The sequence below is a fragment of the Peromyscus leucopus genome, chromosome 11, assembly GCF_004664715.2.
Source record: "Peromyscus leucopus breed LL Stock chromosome 11, UCI_PerLeu_2.1, whole genome shotgun sequence".
In the NCBI taxonomy this organism is placed as follows: Eukaryota; Metazoa; Chordata; class Mammalia; order Rodentia; family Cricetidae; genus Peromyscus; species Peromyscus leucopus.
In genome coordinates, this window is record NC_051072.1 from 209,993 (window position 1) to 227,784 (window position 17,792).

General features: G+C 43.3%; 1 protein-coding gene across 1 annotated transcript in view; it reads right to left on the minus strand.

Annotated features, from left to right (window-relative positions):
• LOC114685528 (zinc finger protein 58-like) overlaps positions 1-16,971 on the minus strand; it is a 28,190-nt gene extending 11,219 nt beyond the window's left edge. The window contains 3 exon segments of the mRNA XM_037209366.1: positions 2,009-2,104; positions 3,070-3,196; positions 16,333-16,971. Coding sequence (XP_037065261.1) covers positions 2,009-2,104; positions 3,070-3,196; positions 16,333-16,338 — 229 coding nt within the window. The 5' untranslated portion in view covers positions 16,339-16,971.
• Positions 16,972-17,792: the final 821 nt, after the last annotated feature.

Genomic DNA, 17,792 nt, shown 5'->3' on the forward strand with positions numbered 1-17,792 from the left:
TGCCAATATAAATGAACTGGATATTGTAACTGTAATGCTTACTTGACAATTGTCATTGTTATGTATAGCTTTACTACGTTAAAATTAAAACCTTCCTTTTTAGTTAGACAAAGGGGGGGAATGCTATAGAATAAACCTTTTGTACACTGTGAAGATGAGTTACTTTCTTTGTTAATAAAAAGCTGAATGGCCATGGCTAGCAGGATTTTCAGGGCACAGAGAGTGATAGGAGGAGGAGGAAGGGAAGAGGCAAAGGAGTCACAAGGGTGGCAGAGGAGACAGAGGTAAATACACCATATATAGAAAGGTACTGCCAGATGAAAGCATGTAAATAAGACATATGGGTTAATTTCAAATGTAAGAGCTAGTTAGTAATAAACCTGAGCTATTGACTGAGAATTTATCATTAATATTAAGTCTCTGAGTGGTTATTTGGGCAGAATTGGTAGAACAGAGCTGATCATGGTCCTGAAAAAAACTTCGAATACACTCTTCAGCTCTGCTCCTGTTACAAAACTGGAAGACAAGGTAAATGTACACTTGGAAGAAGTTTGAGGATCAAACTTGAGAAGAGGAACCAAAAGATCTCTTCCTACCATTTGGACTCATGGTAATATTAGCCATAATGCTTCCTATAGGGGTAGCCACAGTGTCTAGCCAGACTAGATCTGAAACAAAACATTTTAAAGCTCTGATGTATATGGGAACATCAGGTTTATACATAACAGTTTATAACTTCTCTAACAACTTTTGAATTGGAATATATCCAAATAACAGTTAGAACTAATAGATAATAAATGGTTATCCTGAAAAAAACATAACAAAACAAACCCCTCAAAAAGCATGAAGATTAAGCCGGGAGGTGGTGGTGCATGCCTTTAATCCCAGCACTTGGGAGGCAGAGCCAGGTGGATCTCTGTGAGTTCGAGGCCAGCCTGGGCTACCAAGTGAGTTCCAGGAGAGGCGCAAAGCTACACAGAGAAACCCTGTCTCGAAAAACCAAAAAAAAAAAAAAAAAAAAAAAAAAAAGCATGAAGATTTACAACACACTAAAAGGCCTAAATCTAGAAACTAACATGAAGGAGAGGTACACAATCACTGTACCCAGAACTAGTTTGATAGGCATCCCTGAATCAACAGTGTAAGGCCACCCTGTCCTACTTTTCCTAGGTCTAATGGTTGGGCCCTGCTGAACCTCCCGCTGGTAAAAGAGTTAAAAAAGAAACTGGCCTTTAATGGCCAACACAACCTCTTTAAACCATATGCTAATGATTTGAGGCTTCCCTAAGATCAGTGGGGAGTGAACTGTCCAAGCTGAGTTTTATCCAACTGCTCAAAACCCCCACATTGTTATAATCAACAGAACTTAAACTCTTGAGCCTTCTGCCTCTGCCTACCTCCCAGTGGTGGAATTATGGGTGTGGCTTAATAATCCCAGTCATGCTCACTTCGGTGTAGAGATCTTTTTCTTTTTCTTTTTTTTTTTTTTTTTTTGGTTTTTCGAGACAGGGTTTCTCTGTGTAGCTTTGCGCCTTTCCTGGGACTCACTTGGTAGTCCAGGCTGGCCTCGAACTCACAGAGATCCACCTGGCTCTGCCTCCCGAGTGCTGGGATTAAAGGCGTGCGCCTCCACCGCCCGGCCGGTGTAGAGATCTTTATGGCGTGAATCTGCTCTCAACCTTTGCAAATAAATGACTCTCAGTCTGACCAGCACTGAGTTCTCTTTCCCTGATCTTACACTACAATGGAGACTCAACAAAGAGAAGAACTTTGGAAATCACTATAAATAGGAGCACAGGTAATGGGTAGTAGTCGGGGAATTACAAGGCTTAAGAAAATTAAACCATCATACACTTCTGAGAGATGAGCTTCAACAACAAAGACATGAAGGACAGACCTACAGAATGATTCCCACAGTGTCATGTTCCAGGGTGATGGGAAAACCTGCCTTTCTGGGCGATCTTTCTTGGACCTCAAGCCTGGCCCCAAAGCCCTCATTCCTACACACCTGGCTGCACGTTGGCTGCTGCTTGTCTCTTCACATCTGAAGAGTCTTGTCTTTGCTCCAAAAGTGTCACCAGGTGTGGCCTAGACACAGCAAGACCTGATTGTAGAAAAAAAGAAGGAACAAGATTGTTTATGTGTTCTTTTACTTGGAATTGACATGTTCCTTCCAGTACATGGCCTATAAGGAAAGAGATGATGAAATAAATGATTGCAGACAATCAGTTCCTTAAATATTTTCTGACAGGATCACTGTACTACATGAACGAATTTATAACATCCACATTCTGAGTTTCATATAAAGGGAAAAAACATTAAAACTGAATTGTGAAACACTGTCATTAACAAGAGTACTCCATGTCTCATGCCATTGAATTTCTAAAAGTCCCACTGGAATGAAGGAAACATACATCCAACACAGAAAGGATAAACACAAAAAGAAAAACAGTGAAATGACTCTTCTTTTTATTATTTTTATTTCTTATATGCATTGCTATTTTGCTTGCATGTATGTCTGTGTGAGGATGAAGCATTAATCTAATTAATCTTTATCAATAAAAAATCTGGAGTCAGATATCAGGGTAAGAAATTGAAAGATCAGGAAAGCAGGGAGCAGCCATAAGTGAATTCCCGTCTCCTGTTCCTCCCTGCGGTCTCAGCCCCACTTTACAGCTTTCTGTCCGTCTCTCTACAGTCCTCCAAACCTCTATGATCAGCCAGTTGCCAGCTCGCCCTCTGACTCCAGGGAAGTTACTTTATTTGTCAGAACACAATGACAATATCACACCACATGAGGGCGCCAGACCTAGGAATTACAGACAGTTGTAAGCTGCCATATGGGTGCTGGGGAATTGAACCCCATTCTCTAGTGGAGCATTCAGTGCTCTTAACAACTGAGCCATCTCACCAGTCCTGAAATGATTTTTAATACAGCAATCTCCTTAATTTTTCTGAAAACAAAGGATATGAAAATGGCTGTTGAAATGCCCCCATGAGATACCATACAAAGTGAGGAAGCTACATGTTGATGGTGAAATAAGAATTCACTATGGATGAGAGCCTCACCAAGGAACACAAGGTGGCTGTAATTCTCCAACATCACATCCCTGTACAAATTCCACTGAGCAGGCTCCAGGCATTCCCTCTCTTCTGCAGAGAACTCAATGGCCACATCCCAGAAGGACAGCATTTCCTGGAATAAAGATCAAGGAATGATACTGCACTTTAGTTTAATTAAAACCATTAGTAATATAATAACCAAGATGCATTGGGCTGGAAATTCCTCTTGTCAACTTGATACTAGCTAGGTTCATTTGTGAAGAAAGAAACATAATTGAGAAAATGCCTCCCTAGGACTGTCCTGTAGCCAAGACTAGGTGGCATTTCCTTAATTAGTGATTGATATGAGATAGCACAGCCAATTATGGATGGTACTTGTCCTGGGCAGGCAGTTCTATATGGTGTAGGAATGCAGGCTGGGGAAGTCAGTAAAGAGTTTTTCTGTGGCCTTTGCTTCATTTCTTGCCTCAGGTTTCTGCCTTGACTTCCCTCAGTGATGAACTGAGTTGTAGTCTAAAATAAACCCTTTCTTCTTCAAGCTGTCTTTCATCATGAACTTTATCACAGCAATAGAAACCCAAACACAGGCATCGTGTGCCTGTGGACACAAACTAGATTTTACCCAGGATGATAGAGAGCTAGAAATGTTTCTTACATTACTCATCTATGATTGAAGTGGTCACATGTTCTTTCACTGGACCCATCTTCAAGGAAAGACAAAAGATCCTATAAGCCCAGTTGGACAAGATCCATTTAAGATAGAAATGTAGGGTGGTGGTGGCGCACGCCTTTAATCCCAGCACTTGGGAGGCAGAGGCAGGTGGATCTCTGTGAGTTCGAGGCCAGCCTGGGCTACAGAGTGAGTTCCAGGAAAAGGCTCAAAGATACACAGAGAAACCCTGTCTCGAAAAAAACAAAACAAACAAAAAAAAAAAAAGATAGAAATGTAAAATGAAAACATCCACAGAACATGGATTTAGTACCATATGCTACTACATACTACACATACATTTCTCACAGGAGAAAGTCATGGTCGGGGAGAAGGAATTTCTCAACAGTTGATAAGCACAATCACGAATGTGAAGTGAGATGAAAATACAGAGTCTGATGCAGCAGCTCGGGCTGTCATGTGGGTTTCAGGATTTCTACAGATTCACTGATGATGCAAATGATGGTGACAAGGGACATGAGAAGGAGCAGGCAGGGGCAGAACTCACAGACTGAATGTCATTTAAGTATCTGATGTGAGAAAACAGGCAAGTATAGGACTAACAACACTGTTGAGATTTAACATAGAATACACATCACTGGATCTTTTTGTCGTTTTTCCCTTGCTATTTTTTTTCTGTCAAATATTGATTGAGGTGTCTTTGGTATTCCTAATGCATGGTTTGTACATGTGGCACCTCTGTATCCATGTGCTGAAGCTATTTTCGTATTCCAAAATGTTTTAATTTTAGAATTTGTTTTTCTGACTTGGTTTAAGGAGGAGGCTAAAAATATAGAAAAACAATGGAGGGATAAAGGAATACAAGTTTGCCAGGATCAGCTTATGGGAGAAGGTCAATATGCTTCAGCACAAACACAATGTTTATATGATGGCCAAACCCTAATTTTATGTCGAACGGCAGCCTTGAATGCATGGGACAGAGTTGAGGAACCAGGAAAAAAATCTGAGTCATTTACAAAGGTGAGGCAAGGCCCAAAAGAGTCTTTTACAGATTTTTTTACAAAGACTGGCTTCAGCAGTAAAGAGAATGGTCTCGGATTCAGAAGCTGGTAAGGCAATAATTGAATCTTTGGCCTTTGAGAATGCGAATGCAGCATGCAAAAGAATAATCAGGCCATTAAGGGCAAGATCTGCACCTATGGAAGATTGGATTAGAGAAACAATTAATGTTGAGGTTGATGAGCATGATGATACGTGGGTAGGAGAAGTAATTTCAAAAGGTTTGAGGAATGTTAGATGGTTTGGGTGTGGAAAGCAAGGACATTTTTAAAGGGACTGTAAACAGGTCATTCCTAGAAGCAATGTTTATTCAAGGAACAAGGGCAACAGAATGCCCCTTCCTTCTGGAGTATGCAGAAGGTGTGGTAAGGGAAAACACTGGACCAACGAATGTAGATCAACAAAGGACAGACAGGGTAATCCTTTGCCTCAGTCTTCGGGAAACTCCCAGAGGGGCCTCGCGCAGGCCCCCAGTGCAAATCCAGTTCAAACCTTTCCTGCAGCTATAGAGGAAATGCCTGCTCTGGAGAGCGATTAAATAACCAAATGCCTATTGGAATAAATCATGCTGGTCAGGTTGATGAAACAGAGAGAATAGAAAATTCAGGAGAAAACATAAAGAAAATTTTTTGGCAAACTTCTATTAATGAACAAAGACCAAAATTAATAATAAAAATAAATGGTGTTTTGTTGTCTGGTCTGGTAGACACAGGTACGGACGTTACCATAATTGCACCAGAATTTTGGCATCCAACTTGGCCTCTTCAGGAGGTAAACGTTCAACTGTTAGGAATTGGGACATTATCTCAGGTGAAACAGAGTGCAAGATGGCTCGAATGTATAGGTCCAGAAGGACAGAGAGGAAAATTAAAACCATATGTGGCTAACATAACTATGAACCTGTGGGGTCGAGACTTGTTGCAACAATGGAATACTCAGATTAACATCCCTCCAATCTCAGAAACAAATCATAACCTAACACATGTTACTGAGAGAAATATTAGAAGATATTATTCTAATGAGTCGTCACCAGCCATCCATATAATACAAGAACAGGGCACAATAACTGATGATCTTCCAAAGACACCAATAGCTCTACCTTTAAAATGGTTAACAGACAAGCCTGTATGGGTCCAACAATGGCCTTTAACAACAGAGAAACTCCAGGCTTTAGAAGAGCTGGTAGAAGAACAGTTAAATGCTCAGCATATTGAAAAATCAAGTAGCCCCTGGAATTCTCCTGTCTTTGTTGTTAAAAAGAAATCTGGCAAATGGAGAATGGTAACAGACCTTAGAGCAATTAACAAAGTAATTCAGCCAATGGGCTCTCTACAATCTGGGATGCCTTTGCCTACTCTGTTACCAAAAGGATGGCCTCTCATAGTTATTGATTTAAAAGACTGTTTCTTTTCAATACCCTTACAAGAAAAAGACAAAGAAAGATTTGCTTTTACAGTGCCTACTTATAATAATTCTCAACCGCTTAAAAGATTTCAATGGAGGGTCCTCCCTCAGGGAATGTTGAATAGCCCAACTCTGTGCCAATATTTTGTACAACAGCCATTGGAAGTGATACGTAAAAAATTTCCTAAATCTATAATTTATCATTATATGGACGATATTTTACTAGCTGACTCAAATGCAGATACTTTAGAAATAATGTTTGAAGAAGTAAAGAAAATTTTGCCTTGCTGGGGATTACAAATTGCTCCTGAAAAGATACAAAGAGGAGATTCTATTAATTATTTAGGATATAAAATAGAGCTACAAAAAATTAGACCCCAAAAGGTGCAAATTCGGAGAGATAGATTACAGACTCTTAATGACTTTCAAAGATTATTTGGAGACATTTCTCATCTACGAACTATTGTTAGGGTAAAAAATGATGAATTGACTAATTTGTTTAAAACCTTAGAAGGTGACAAGGACTTAAATAGTCCAAGAGAATTATCACCTGAAGCTGAGAAAGAATTAGCCTTGGTAGAAAAGAAAGTGCATGAAGGGCACGTGGATCGTATTGATCCAAAGCTGGATTGCATTTTGGTTATTTTACCTTCTAGGCGTTCTCCTACTGGAATATTAATGCAGAGGGAAGATATTATATTGGAATGGATATTTTTGCCGAATAAATCAAGTAAAAAATAAAAACTTATGTGGAAAAAATCTCTGACTTGATTTACAAAGGAAAACTGAGACTTCGTCAATTAGCAGGCATAGACCCAGCAGAAATTGTCGTACCATTAACTAAGGAGGACATTGAAAAGTTATGGACAGAAAGTGAACCTTGGCAAAGAGCTTGCAGTAATTTTTTGGGAGAAATTAACAGCAAATATCCCAAAAGCAATAGAATTGATCTTATAAAGAGAGCTGATTGGATCTTGCCTCGAATTGTACGGCAAAAACCCATATCTGGAGTTCGTACATTTTATACAGATGCCAACAAAGAAGGAAAGGCAGGTTACAAATCAGAAAATTTAAGTAAAGTGGTTCAAAGTCCGTATAATTCAGTTCAAAAATCAGAATTGTATGCTATTCTGTTGGTATTAATGGATTTTTCAGAACCTCTCAACATAGTAACTGACTCTCAGTATGCTGAAAGAGTGGTGTTACATATTGAGACTGCAGAATTTATCCCTGATACTTTAGAATTAACTTCATTATTTATTCAATTACAAGATACAATCAGGAAAAGGAATCATCCTTTATATATAACTCACATTCGATCCCATACTGGTCTGCCAGGCCCTCTAGCACAAGGCAATGATGAGATTGATAAATTATTGATAGGAAATGTGCTGGAGGCCTCAGAATTTCATAAAAAACATCACGTTAATAGTAAAGGTTTAAAAAAGGATTTTTCCATAACCTGGCAACAAGCCAAAGAAATAGTAAAGAAATGTCCTACTTGTTCCTTCTACAATCAAACGCCATTACCAGCAGGATGTAACCCAAAGGGTACTCAGAGAAATGAAATCTGGCAGATGGACGTGTTTCACTTTGCAGAATTTGGAAAATTGAAATATGTACTATCGATACTTATTCAGGATTTCAATGGGCAAGTGCTTTGAGTTCTGAAAAATCGTTTCAAGGCAACTGGCTCAGACGATACGGTCTCACGGACTACTCCATGATCCTAAAATTTTCTTTGCATCCCCATAAGATACAGCGCCCCCTCCAGCAGGAAGTAGTTAAGAGAAGCTACACCCAAATTCCCAAATATACCAAGCTGACTTTGGAGATGTGTAAAAGTTAAAACCTTCCTTTTTAAAAAAAAGAAAAGGGGAAGTGCTGTGGGATGATTTGTATGTCCTGTGGGAGCCCTTCTTGGGTTCTTTGTGGCGTTACCCAGCAGGTCCATATAGAGGATGATTAGGACCATGGGCCTGAGTGCAGGTGTTTGAGATGGTCTGCACTTGGCTGTGCTGGGGGATGGTCTGTATGTCAAGTTGTTCTGATTGGTTAATAAATAAAACCTGATCGGCCGTGGCTAGGCAGGAAAGATAGGCGGGACTAGCAGAGAGGAGAAATAAAAGGACAGGAGGGCAGAAGGACTTGCTGCAGCCGCCGCAATGACCAGAGAGGCTGCAGCCACCGCCATGACCAGCAGCATGTGAAGACGCTGATAAGCCACCAGCCAAGTGGCGAGGTATAGATTTGTAGAAATGCGTTACTTTAAGATATAAGAATAGTTAACAAGAAGCCTGCCACGGCCATACGGTTTTGTAAGCAATATAAAGTCTCTGTGTTTACTTGGTTGGGTCTGAGCGGCTGTGGGACTGGCGGGTGGCCGAGATTTGTCTTGACTGTGGGAAAGGCAGGAAAACTCCAGCTACAATATTTTATTGCATAAATGCCCAGAAAGACCTATGAGAATAGTCACACATTATTTTTCCTTTTTATCAATACAGAAAATATCAGTAATTTAAATAATAATGAAGTATTTTGTAATAATTTCATGGTTAGCCTTTGGATCCTCTTTCTCAGTTATGGTATGATCACCTCCTCAAACACTTATCTTCCAGGCTTCTGAAATGTAGCCCATAATGCTTACACACACCCAGCATTCAGGACAACAGTATTGGGGGCTTCTCCCTCCTATCACACTGTCCCTGAGCATTCATTGTTCAGGAAGTGTAGTTGGCATTTTTCTTTGGGCCACCAAGCAGCTCCCAAATAATGACAGAGACTTCTTAATTATGAAAGCTTGGCCTTCAGCTAATGCTTGTCCCACTTGCTCTTATAACTTCATTTAACCTGTTTCCAGTCATCTACGTTTCGCCTTTGGGCTTTTACTTTTCTTTCATCCTGTATGTCCTGCTTTCCTGCTTCCTCTGAGTCTGGCTGGCCCCTGGCGACTCCCTCTGTCTCTGTCTCCTAGATTTCTCCTCTTACTCTTTGCCCTGAAGTTCCACCTCTGCCTCCTGCATAGCTATTGCCCATCTAGGTTTTATTAGAGGAATCAGGTGCCTTAGGCAGGCAAGGTAAACAAATGCAACACATCTTTACATAGTTAAAGAAATATTCTGTACACAAAGGCAAAACCATTAGTTGCAATGTTGAACTAATTTTCCACAACAAGGAAGTCCCCAAGTGCTGGTCAATGGAAAATCATTGCATCTCCAACCTCTGTCCCTTATGATTCTGTATGTGTAACATAGCTCTATCTTATATGAGTTTCAATTCATTACATTTAACATACTGAGGAGATCATGTGTTATTTACCTTTATCTGCCTGAAAGAACTTCCAGTTTTACCAACATTGTCACAATTGGCAAGAGTGAAAATAAATTTCCAGAGAAAAATTATTGAGTTAAAAATATAACTAGCTACTCACTGCAACTTCTCTCATATCCCCCAATAGCCCATTTCAAACACATAGCTTGTTCCTCTCTAATTATTATTGTTTTACACACACACAGAGTACATATACATCTACATATAACTATATGATTATGACTGGCCGATTCTGTTCAGTGTTGTCTGTCTGTATGTTTTGAGGAATTATCACCTGTTACTGGATGAACAGAGAGTGTGCTCATCCCAGGAAAGACTAATTCTCCCTCTCTTTGCAGTTCTCAGGTGCCTACACTTGGATGCTTATCCAGCAGACAGCCCCCTGCAGGGGATCTTGTGCCATTGGCATTGTTCAGGGCTTGATCAGGCAGCCATGTTGTTGGGGTATCATGGGTGCAGCTTCCCTTCACTTTCTAGAAGGCACAACCTCATAGCAGACTTCCTGGACCCCTGGCTCTTATAATCAATATGGCCCCCTGTGCAGAGATATTCCCTGAGCCTCATGTGCAGGGATTGTGGTGTAGGGTATCTTTTGGGTCACAGCACCACAGACAATAGTTCTGTGCACTTTGTAAGTTTTAGTTTTCTGGAATGTTCTCTGTGCTGCATGCAGAAAGAAGCGCCTTTGATGAGCAGTGACAACTACACTCAGTGTAGGTCTAAGGAGAAGGACTTGGAGTGCAGTTAGGGATTATGAGGGTTTAGTGACCTTAGTATGTTCTCCTCTATGATTTAAGACCTAAGAAGTCATCAGAGGCAGCTCCAAGCATTCTGTAGGTCTCCTGTCCCCTCTAAGTCCCTTTGACAGCTGCTGCTAATGCAAAGGTGTGAGAGGCGCTGTGGCACCTTTAGAGATATCATGCCACACTGGTCACTGTTGTAGTTCACGGTCATAACAGCTAAGCAGGGCTATTTGTTGTTTCTCTCCCTTGGAACTTGCAAAGCACCTTCCAGCACTGAGCAAACTCACCTTTAGGCAGGAGACCTTCAGGTAAGATCGAGCTTTAATCCCCTGAGTTTTGTGTCAGCATTGGGAGGAGGGAGTAGATAATGTCACAAGACCTTTGGTACAGCAGAAATGTATACTCTATAAAGAGTGACCACACAAACAATGTCCTTAAATAAAGGGCAGAGTTAATTAGCAACTGGGACAACACATCTCCAAGTCACCAGCTAACTGAAGAAAATCAGTGACTAGAACACCCAGTAATTGCTCAAAGAAAAAAACAATGGAACTGTGTGAAAGCTTCTTCATAGCTAATATATCACATTCCTACCTTCACAAGGAAGGGGAAAAAACTTCGGATATGACTCTCTTATTTATATGATCACCAAGAGCAGGGGAAAATAGTCACTGTGGAGAATGGAAAGAGCCCTGAGCACAGTGAAGATGGAAACAGACTTCTGTGAGAGAAATAGTGTAGGTCCCCAATGGAGAACTAACTGCCAGGATCACTCCCTGTGCTGCCCAGCACTGTCTACCACCATTCCATGAGGAAGCGTCTGCTGTCTTGAGGTCAATCTCCTATGAGATGCTGTCAGTGGAGGGCAGTGCACCTGTAAACAGGAGAGCATTTAGTAGGAATTTTATCCAGTACAACCAATGGCAACCATTTCAAGGGAATGTGAGCCTGGCAAAATTCACTTTCTATGGAGAAGAAATGCAAATAATGTCTGCTCTGAGGTGGGCAAAGTGTCCTTCATTAAAAATTGCTAACATTCTCACTATAATTTTGAGGCAGAAATCTGTAGTCCACTTGAATAGAGACTGGTCTTAGAGGCAAGCCTAGAACAACAGAATGGACAGAGTAGATACATTAAAAATGCATTCATCTCCTGTCAGTCTCCCTCAGAGACACCTTTTCAGAGAACCAGACAACACTGAAGATTGGTGGGAAGTCCAAGCCAGATGCAAAGGGAGGACTGGATTCCTGATCAGGTTCCTAACAGCAGTGACCTTCCATTCAGAGCAGCCTATGCCCTGATCAAAGGACATAGTGCTTAAAATACACATTACACACATCATCAAGTCCCTACTCCTAGATCTCTGTCCCGGCTCTATACTTATATATGTGTGGCATGAAAGAGTCATTAATTTTTTCTTTAAGCCACCATATCTTGCAATTATGACTCAGAAAGTAGAATAAACCATGAAAAATATTGAAGACCAAATGTAGTATCTGCTTTGGAAACTTGAATTACATAATTATAATTTAAATTTCAAAATATTATCCCAAGCTTTGCCTTTTACATTAGATGTCTAGATGTATGTGTGAGTTTTAAAAGTCCATCTATTGCTTCTAAGTCTTCTTGAAGCACCAGTAAGTGGAGTGTATCCAATGAAGATTTGGGACATGCATTGTCATAGATCTCACTTAATTTCATATAGATAGTACAAAGAAGGCAACAATGGAATGTAGACTTTCAAAAAGATGGCCATGCATTTACACATACCTTTTAACTAAAAATATGTTGCTGCATTTAATAATGACTATGGAGGACACTATGACAGTCACTTTTATAACCTGAATTGACAATGTAATGAATATCAGTACTGCTCAGGTATGGAACGTCTGTATTGCCAGGCTTAGACAATGGACCTACTCAGGTAACTCAACACTTAGCTAAGGTTTAGGGGGCTGATTAGAAATTATATTTTGCTTACAGGCCCCAAAGTTCTGGATAAGGGGAATGTATGAATTGGACACTAAAAGAGGCCCTTACCAAAATAACCATGGAGACTGGTGGAGATTGGGTGGCTCTCCTTCCTTTTGCCCTATATCGAGTCTCTGAAATTCTCCATATACACTCAGACTCACGCTATTTGAGATCATGTTCGGCTGACGCCTTCCCATACTCCCAGATTTATGTCAGAACTGCTCACCAAATTCACTGATGTTAACTTGCTCGCCTCCCTAAATGCAGCAACCTCAGTATTCAAGGCTATCTGGCCGAGATTACAGGAGGTGTATGAAAAGCCCTTTCCTCCACCCATCTCCTACCAGTTCCAGCCTGGAGATTGGGTCTTCATCTGCAGACATCACCACAGGACCCTAGAACCTCGAAGGAATGGACCCTGTGTCTTGATCCTGACCACCCCACTGCCGTCAAGATCGACAGGATGGCCACCTGAACCCACCATTCCCACGCCAGTGCAGCTGATTCAGAGCTGACTAAACCACCGAGACCAGCGTCAGGAGACACCCAACCCGGCCAGAACTGGACTGCAAAACTTGACCCCCAACAAACCTGAGACTTAAACTGAAGGTCAGATCTGATGGCCATGCTGATGCTTGCCTTGTTCCTTGCCCTTCTGACATCAGACGGGGCCATCAGTAGCCTACATCAACTCCTAAATCTCACTTGGCAGCTTTTAGACATTTATGGGAACTTGGCCAAGCGGGTCTCAAAAGTCTCCCCACTGGGGATCTAGTTCCCAGACACTGACTTTGACCTTTGTGAGATAGCGGGCCCTCAGTGGAAAGCAAAAGCCCAAGATGTTGGATGTCCAACTGTATGGTCAGCTGATCCCCTGGGGAGGGCACATTCTTGCGTCTGTCCAGGCTGGGACAGATCAAGGGCTCACATACGTGGAGCCCATTTCGCTACTTCTGTGGGGTTTGGGGTTGTGAGTCCACTGGACACACATGATGGAAGCCTCCGGTCACAACAGATCTCATCACGCTTCACCGAAGGCCTAAGAGGGTCTCCTGCTGACCCTACTATCTGATACCCACGTGACATAATTTGCCCAGGACCTGTCCTACACCTCTGTAGCCCTGTAAAATTAACCTTCATAGATCAAGGTAAAAAGGCAAAAGATTGAGATATGGTAAAGCATGGGGCATTAGGCTGTATGAGAATGGATATGATCCCTGGGCCCTATTCACTCCAGCTAACGGCCTCAGACCCTACCTCCCCAGGAGGGCAGGAGGGTCCCCAAAAGATAGGGCCCGGCAGAGTGCTGACCCCACCTGAACTGGCCCTTCCCCCAGGAAAAACATCAGCCAGCCCCAGACCATGCCAGTCCCCCTATCAGGCTCTCTCTCAGCACACTTCGCCTTTCCATACCAGAACCAGACACCCTCTTAAAGCCACTAGAGGCTTCCTACCAAGTCCTCAACGCTTCTAAAGGAAACCTCACCTGTGCCTGCTGGTTAGGTCCGGACACTAAGCCCCCCACTATGAGGGAATAGCTGCCATGGGGGAGGACACAGAATCCAACCACCCTTCCCAGTGCCTTTGGCAACAGAAAGGGGGAGCCAGGCTCACTCTGTAGTCTGTTGCAGGAACAGGGCTCTGCCTAGGAACGGTGCCTGCCGCTGACAAGCCACTATGTAATCAGACAATTCAGGTGCTTCCCCCTGCTCTATCCTACCCCCGGGGGATGGATGGTCAGCGTGCTCCCCAGGGTGAGCTCCCTGTGCCCATGGACGGGCATTAAGTCAGGCTAAGGACTTCTGTATAGTGGTGCGTCTGGTTCCCAAAATAATCTATCGTCAAGAAAAAGACCTACATCAAAGATTAGAGGGGTACCAAGTTCGACTAAAAAGACAGCCTGTGACAGACCTCACGATTAGGGTCCTTCTCAGCCTGTGACTGGCAGGTGCAAGGACTGGGGTATCATCCTAAGTGGAACAAGGCAAATGGGACGATGACCTGCGAGCTGCTCTTGGCACAGACACAGAAAGGCTTGAGAACGCTATTGCCCACCTGCGGGCCTCGCTGTCTCCCCTGGCCGACGGAGTGTTCCAAAACAAACGGGGGTGGGTCCTTATGTTCTCACAACAGCGAGGGCTACGTGCAGCTCTTGGGGAAGAATGTTTCCATGTTGACCATTCGGGGGCAACGGTCACAGAGGGGTTCCAAACAACGCAAACGGGAACAAAGCCAACGCGGGGCTGGTCCAAGTCATTAGTCAACTCAACCCCACGGTTAACTCCTCTGATTTCCACCTTCCCGGGTCCCCGTAATGGTTTTATTCCTCTTGCTCACCTTTGGGCCCTGTATCCCGAACAAGCTGATTTCCTTTGTTAAGGAACAGATACAGTACAGCTGCTGAGGTCGCAGCGCCGTCCATGAGGCGCCCGCAGAGCGAACCCATGAATGGCTCTCATAAGTAACATGGGGAAGGGGAAATGAGGAACTCAAGCCCTTGCCTGGACCCCTGCCCTGGCCATTCTGCAGCCATGCCAGGCTGTAGAAAAGACCCAACAGGATATAGACCCCTGGCACAGCATAGCACAGCACGGTGTGCCCCTGAACCCCTGACCTTGGGCCTAGCTCTGGTTACAGAAAAACCCCACCAGACATCCCCACATGGTGGAAAAGCCAATTAAAAGTTATAACTAGGCCGGGCGTTGGTGGCGCACGCCTTTAATCCCAGCACTCGGGAGGCAGAGCCAGGCGGATCTCTGTGAGTTCGAGGCCAGCCTGGTCTACCAAGTGAGCTCCAGGAAAGGCGCAAAGCTACACAGAGAAACCCTGTCTCGAAAAACCAAAAAAAAAAAAAAAAAAAAAAAAAAAAGTTATAACTAATGGGCTCATGATAAAGAAAAAATGTGGTAACCAAGGCAACCTCTGAAAGAGATCCTATTTCTCTTGCACCTACCTGCAAGCTAATCAAAAGGACAGCACTTCCGGATGGGAGGTGCATCAATCCTGAGTCTGTTCCTATGAAGTTTGTAGACCCCCACCACCCCCTTGCTTACTCCCCCACAGAAACCTTGCCCCATTGTTATTTGGGGTTCCACCTGCTCTGCTGAGTCAGACAAAGACTCCTGAGTTAACTTGCAATAGTAAAAAGACTCTTTGCTTCTGCATTGCATTTGGTCTCTTGGTGGTCTGTGGGGGACTCTGAGTACAACACATATGAGTTTTTCACCTGTTCCTAGACACCCTGCTTCTGGACTAGCTCAACAAGCTCAAGGCCAGATCAAGACATGTTGACACAACCGTCGTGGTCCACCCGACAGAAGGGATGGAAGACCTTTCAAAGTTAAGAAAACCCAGTCCTTAATGTGAAGCCGGAGTCAGCTTCTCCAGTTCCCATTCTTCCTGCAGACGGTCCCTCTGTGTGTGTGTGGGGGGGGGGGGGTGTATGTGTGTTCTCTCACCCCGAGTCAAAGCTTTTCTGTTGCAGCGGATTCTGACCGATCTGTTGACTGGTTCTTGAATTTCCCACCTGTGACCTTTGTTTCACCTTGAAATTTTTCCTCTTAATTCTTTACCTGTCAGACAAAATGACCACGATCAAGACCTCAAGACCGTTACACTAGGCCGGCTACAGAGTTCAGGAAGGACCGGACCCCGTTTGCTCTACAGATTCTGAGAAATCTGACAGCGTGAGAACGGCTCAGCTAGAGAAGCATGCTTCCCCACCAAAGCTGCTCACTGAGCTCCCAGCTCCCCCTCAGGAGCAGGCAGTCAGCTGAGCATCATTAGTCTGCAATCCTGGACTCTGCACTATCATCTACTCCGCGCTACCAGGCAGCTCTCCTGTCCCAGAAGCCCGAGGCGGACTCTGCTGTCAAGTGGCGTCCTAAGGAAACTGTCACTCAGGGCACAGTCCCTATCACCCTCACCCCAGCCCTGACCTGCAACCTCACGTGACCCAGCCAGTTCAGCACTGCACCTCCAAGGCAGCTTCTTCCGCCCTCCCACCCAGCCCAGGTCCGCTCCCTCCAAGACGGACCCCTGAACCCCGCAAAGTGTCTCCCTCCGGCTGCGCTGCACCCTGGACCAACCTCCATGTCAGAGACGCAACAGGAATGTAGAGCAGACAGGACTCTCGCCCAACTTTGAGAAAACTGCACACTTGTGGACTGAAGTCCAGGAGGGAATTTTCTGGATGGCTCAATGTGATGTCACAGTGCCGCAGACTACATTTCCCAGAAGTCTAGGCGAAGGAATTCCTGTAACCCAGATACAGAGATTTCTCTTGTTCTGGATTTGAGTGTGACTGCCCGCAGTAGAGTATTGGAGGAGGGGAGCCCAGTCAGCAGGACAGCCCTGGGGATGATGTTCACCTCCAGATCCACAGCATGAGATGTATGAGTGTGAGTCGAGCCTTTGACAGAAATATTAGCCTTGTAAGTTTTCTGGTCCATATTTTGTGATTTGAATCTTACTACAGCGTTTAAAAATCACGTTGACTCTGTTTTACTTTAAAATAACAAAGCAATACACTAATGTGGGAATGAGAAGTACCATTAAAGATGTTTTGAAACCAGTCGTCGTAGGTCAGATCATGCTTCTAGATGCTAGGAGCTTACTTGACAAATAGACCACAGGTGAAAGTCTGGATTGAGGAATTTAAAGAGACCTTGTATCTACATAAAAAGGGAAAGTCAAAACAAGACAAACACGGGCTAAAGCAGTTGAGTATGTTGGGTTTGTCCTACGAATAAACAAACAAAAATAAATAAATAAATAAATAAATAAATAAATAAATAAAAAATAATCCTGTTCCTCTGTACTGACACTCTGTGTGAGTCATTCATGGGTCTGACTCCACAGCTTGGAAAACAGTTTTGTGAGAACATTGGAATCCCTACAGTGTATAGATGTGGGACACAGAGACAGTATAATCACTGAACAAAGTTAAATATCCAGCTCTCTGACACTTACTTGCAAAACCTCCCATAATCCATCTCACCTGTACTTCTTTCCCTTGAAAACTTTCAACTAGTAATCTCTGAAAGCCATTTAGTTTTTGTGAGAGCTCTACTAGAATTTTACCAGTGTCTCCATGGTTTTTCATAAACTCAGGTCCATATTCACCACGTGTGTGCCAGGAGCTCATGCTTACCTCCCGAGTGAAGGGTCACTGGTCCTGGGTCACAGATTCAGGACTGAAGCACAGCTAGCCCCAGTCTAGAGTTCCCTATATTTCTGGCATGAGTATATGGTGCAGTTCCAATTCCACTTAGCTATCACCTGCATGTTCCATGAAGTGCAAGCAAGCAACTTCCAAAAATTGTGAGAAATGACAGAAACACCTGGCTGCCTGCACAGTCACCCAAGATTCCTTTGCAACGTTAAGGCATCTGTCTTCATCCTATAGGGCTAGCATATCTAACAGACTTTTCTGTGAAGCAGTCCTTTATTTGTGTCCTGCTTGTCCACTTGGACAGCATACTGTCAGAAGTTGAGGGGGAAAAGCACATTCTTGCCCAGTATCTGGCTAACTTTGCCACAAAGAAAG